This window comes from Acyrthosiphon pisum, chromosome X, assembly GCF_005508785.2.
Source record: "Acyrthosiphon pisum isolate AL4f chromosome X, pea_aphid_22Mar2018_4r6ur, whole genome shotgun sequence".
Taxonomy (NCBI): domain Eukaryota; kingdom Metazoa; phylum Arthropoda; class Insecta; order Hemiptera; family Aphididae; genus Acyrthosiphon; species Acyrthosiphon pisum.
Window position 1 is genome coordinate 75,410,149 of NC_042493.1, and position 5,374 is coordinate 75,415,522.

The 5,374-nt window shown below is 30.3% G+C and overlaps 1 protein-coding gene across 1 annotated transcript; it reads left to right on the plus strand.

Moving 5' to 3' along the window:
• Positions 1 to 781: 781 nt before the first annotated feature.
• Positions 782 to 1,351, plus strand: LOC107884523. Its single transcript, XM_016806819.1, has one exon. The coding sequence runs from the start codon at positions 782 to 784 to the stop codon at positions 1,349 to 1,351; it is 570 nt and encodes a 189-aa protein (XP_016662308.1).
• The last annotated feature ends 4,023 nt before the right edge of the window (positions 1,352 to 5,374 follow it).

Here is a 5,374-nt window from a genome sequence, read left to right on the forward strand (position 1 = left end):
TTATAATCTTAAAAACAAAATGTAAATTTATAATTTTAGTAATTGTTTTAAAAGATTTGTTAGGAGTTATAGACATACTCAGTACAGTACTACAATTACAATCAATTGCAATCCAAAACGGCTACATTCGGGAAGACCGAAATTATTATTAATAGTGTCATTGCAGAGTTAATTAAAAAAATATTAAAACAGAAATCTATGCTGCATGACAATTGCAGAAATTTCTAATTTGAAAATATAAAATCACATTTTGTTACTTTATATCGGTATTCAATCCAATATAATAAGTATTACATTTTCCATATATTCTATTAATTTTTCATTTATTTAATTAAACAGTAGTTTTTACTCATTTGTAAGCAGAAGTATACTGAAAATTAAAATTATATTTTTTATTAATATACCTATACCTATAGGTACCTAATATATTTTGTAATAATTAAGATATTTAGTTTTTTTGCATATTTTTGAATTCTTGAGTGACTAAATATGTGCATATTTAACAATAATTGTTCTGTTACAATAAATTGTGAATAATAGTATAATCTAAATATTGGTAATACAGAACATTGGGGGTTGTGGGGGCAGAGCCCCCTATGACTATGTGAGCAGTTCATAATATTGTAGTACCTATCCCCAAGATTTGAACTCTAGTTGCGCCACTGGTGGCTACTCCATAGACTAGGAGGTATATAGAGTAAACATAATATTATATAGGGCCAACTAATACTAAATTACTAAACCCTAAAATGAATTACCAAAATATAATCGTGATTGCGATATGTTCCAGAGTGAACTAAATGCCCTGGTACTTTGGTCTAGGCTGCTTGGTTTGGAGCTCTGTATTCCCAAGTGTCATTATATGTCTTTCACGCGTTCTCATAGCCCTATTCGGCATGATTATCTGGTTGATGGTAAAAGTTTAAGTTTATCTGGTAGTCATGTAGTTGACCTAGGTGTTACATTTGACCGGACTTTAAGTTTTAATCTCCATATTGAAAAAATCACGTGCAAGGCTTTGAAAATGCTTGATTTCATAAAAAGAATTTCATCTGAGTTCAATATGTGTAGTTTTTTAAAAGCGCTTTATTGTGCATTTGTACGATCCCGCCTTGAATATGGTGTAGTGATCTGGGACCCCCAGAATTTACGTGACTCTTGCCAAATCGAGCGTGTTCAGCGTAAATTCTTAAAATATGCTTCTTTTGTACTGCATATTGACTGCCTTCCACACGATTATACGCCAGTTCTAGAGAAATTAAATTTGGAGACGTTGAGTACTAAAAGAACAAAGGCTAACTTGGTTTTCTTATTGAAACTCTTGAGTGGGGAAGTTGACGCTCCAGATTGAGATATGTTAGGGAGGATTAATTTTAATGTTCCTGGTGCTAATTTTCGCAACTTTCCTCCATTCCGGGTCCCGGTCTGTGCAACAAATTATTTCTATAATGAACCCATTTTGCGTATGATGACATTAGCTAATGGATCCAATTATATCTAAACAACTTCTTGTATCTAATTATTTTGGAGTATATTATTATCTGTTAAATATTATGTATGTAATAGTGTATTATTATTATTAATTATTAATGCTGTATAAATGTCAAGGGCCTGTCCCGTTTACTATTATAATAAATAAATAAATAAATATATAAATAAATAAATAATGTTCTATAAAATATATAAATATAACCAGTAGTGATGGGAATTTTACCGTACATTTATTTAAATGTACGTACATTTTTTAATACTGTATAATATTTTTATTTAGTAAGTTTAATACGAGCTCAATAACATTTTTATGACTAAGCTAACCATTTAACCAATACACCATTCGTCCACTCCTTACTACTTACAACTTACAAGTATTATATTTATATATATTATAATTCATAAGTATGCCTTGTCGCACAAACGGGGGTGCCAGGGGGTGCTTAGCACCTCCAACTTAAATTAGTTATATTGGACTAAAAATATTATTTAAAGTTAATCAGAGATGATGGTGTTTAAAATTGTCTTGGTAATAATTATTTGCTGGAAGATCTCATGTGCATGATATAAATATAAGTAGGTAAATAACTAGTTATATTTATATCATGCATTGTGGAGATATGGATGTCACTATAGCATTGTTGTGCATATGAAAACAATTAAAATGAGTGGTCACTCGAATTTTAAAACGGTAAAAATATTTATCGGGTAAAAAAATTATCCGTAAAATTTACGTAAATTTACCGAGCTCCCATCTCGAATAACCAGTAGATTATTGGATAGTATGTTTGGTTAATAGCAAGAGTAATGTTTCTATTTCAGCGCATCTATATAAGTAGGTATTATCATTGAAGAATTGAGTACATATATTGTATAGAGTAACCATGGTTATAAATGTATAATGACAAGTAGTATACATTTGTATGTTCACAGTCTTTTTTTTTTCACCGCGGTAATTTCACAACGTTCAAGCGAGGATGTCCCTCTTGAACACAATGATTTTACCGTGACAAAAATCACGGGGAGATTTCACACTCGTTATCCACCAGCTATTTGCCCCTCACGCAAAAATGTTTACCATATAGCATTTTACAGGGAGATTTCACATTTTTTGTCCACGAATTCTCCGCTTACACAAAATATTTACCGTATTTTAAAATTACAGGGAGTTTGCACACTCAAAATCGGTTTTGTCGCTTACTCAAAAATATTTACCGTGTTACAGTTTTCAAATTCCATACAACTTTTTTAGTGGTTTCGAGTTAATGATTCAAAATCATTTTGGCATTTTTGAAAATTCATTTTTGAAAAAATTAAATAACTTATAGGTAAAACAATTTAATGAAACTTTTAGAAAATAAAGTAAAATGAGACACAACTTGACTAAATGACGGATCATTAGTAACTGAATATGAAAAAATTATCAGCTTATAACTTTAAAGTATATACATTTTTTTAACCGGATATTGTAAGAACGGCCCTTAGCGTGTACATGTAAATATTACGTGCACGGTAAATATTTTTGAGTAAGCGACAAAACCGATTTTGAGTGTGCAAACTCCCTGTAATTTTAAAATACGGTAAATATTTTGTGTAAGCGGAGAATTCGTGGACAAAAAATGTGAAATCTCCCTGTAAAATGCTATACGGTAAACATTTTTGTGCGAGCGGCAAATAGCTGGTGGATAACGAGTGTGAAATCTCCCTGTGATTTTTGTCACGGTAAAATCATAGTGTTCAAGGGGGACATCCTCGCTTGAACGTTGTGAAATTACCCCGGTGAAAAAAAAAAGACTGTGAACATACAAATGTACCTATACTACTATGACGCACTTAACATTTGACAGCTCTGACTTATGATGTGGTATCATACACATTTTAGAAATATTATTATTTTGTTTTTATATTATAGTAGGTTGGCCATTCGGATTATATATATCTATTTCAAAACATTTATATTAAGACCTAACTTTTGTATTAATAATAGTATATTATCAATATCACATTATATCTGCCTTCTTGGTATCTACGATCTGCCTATATTATAAAATATTTTCTAATTACCAACTGATATTTAATGTTCTAATATATAGTTGTGGACAGTGGTGGCAGAATATTGATACTATAGTCTATAGGCTGCGTCAAGTTAGCCCCCTGGATCTAAAAAATTTGTTTTGCCATGAATGAATAGGTTGCAATTTTTTTTTTGTCGGTTGTAATTAGTTGCTTAAAGGTTGCTAAATATTGGCACAGGTCCGGATTCAATTGTATAAATCGGGGGGCTGCGTGAAGTTAGCCCCCCGGATCAAAATTTTAAATTTTTGTCATGAAGGAATAGGTTGCAAATTTTTTATCTCGGTTGCAATTAGTTGCTAAAAATTGACACTGGTCCGGACAAAGTTGGGGGGCCAACTTCACGGACGTGTTAAGTTTATTTGTTACGTCATCCGACTGCCCACTAATGCGCGTTAAGAAAAAAATGTGGTTTTTCATCAATAACTTTAAAACGAAGTTTGTCCGGGTTTTTTTTTACATTCTTACAAAGCACCGTAAAACACACATTTTAGAAAAAAATTTAAAAATATTCAATTCTAAGTATTTTTTTTAAAATAACGCGAGTTACGAAAAAAAAATTAGTTTTTGTAGTTTTTCATCAATAACTTCAAAACGAAGTTTGTCCGGGCTTTTTTTTTTACATTCTTACAAGTTACAAATCACCCTAAAATACACATTTTAGAAAAAAAAATTTTTTAAAAATCGATACGTTGCTAAACTAGAATCATTCCACAACAGAATATTTGTATTACATTAATTAATTGATAAGATACCGTTATGGAGGTAAAACTAAAAGATAATATTTTTGGTAAAAGTTACACGCCCCCAGCTGGCCTGTTTGACGGTACCTGTTCTATATCATTTATTACTATCTACCTACATAATATTAAACGAATATAATAATATAATATAATATAGGTAATATATAATATAATGTATACTTACTTTGAGTAACATGGGGGCTAGGGTATAATATTGGCGAATGGGGAAAAATTAACTATTGTGTATAAATAATTCAATACTTACAATTTGCTCAAACTTTTTTGTTATAATGTTTTTTTTTATCATAATCAAGCGTGATAAAACATTTTCTCGGAATTGTATGAAGTTACGACGGAAATATGAGATAAAGTATTAATTTTGTTCGTTTGATATAGTATTTAAATACCTATTACAGAACTATACTGCCCTCCTAGTGGAATAAAGCAGTAAGTGCCCAAATTTACAAATTTGAGGTATTTCATATTCGGCATAATTGTATAATTCCGCTTTCTTTTTTCCTTATGAAAACAACGTAATCCACTAAAATGCCTTTAAAATGCATTATAAAATGTCGTATCGACCAAATTATTGTCAAATACTAGGGAAATACGCAGTATGTACATGCATATAGCATTTACTAGAGAATAAAGCAGTATATCCAATGGAGATACTGCTTATTTTACTAGTATAATAATTTCTCAATGTAAATACTGCATATTTACCTAGTAATCTTATCTAAAACGGATTTGCAGTATGTCCACTTTATTTTTTAATCATTGAATGCTCATTGCTCGTGTCTAGACAGTTGTATGATTGTCATACACGCCATTTACCAAATGTTTTGGTCAAAAGCATTTATTGAGATTTGTCGGATAGACCGACCTAACCTTGGTACTAACTTCAATTATTATGTGGTTATCATTATTTTAATATTTGTATTAACTATCATATTTTATCAGTAAACACAAACTTTTATAATATGCATTTTTTTTTAATTTGAATAATTAAATTTACTAAGATAAACATACAAATGCAATTAACATTATTTTATTTTATTTATTAGTGT

Coding starts and splice junctions, on each gene's coding strand:
- LOC107884523 (XM_016806819.1), top strand. CDS start 782: ATGTTCCAGAGTGAACTAAATGCCCTGGTACTTTGGTCTAGGCTGCTT.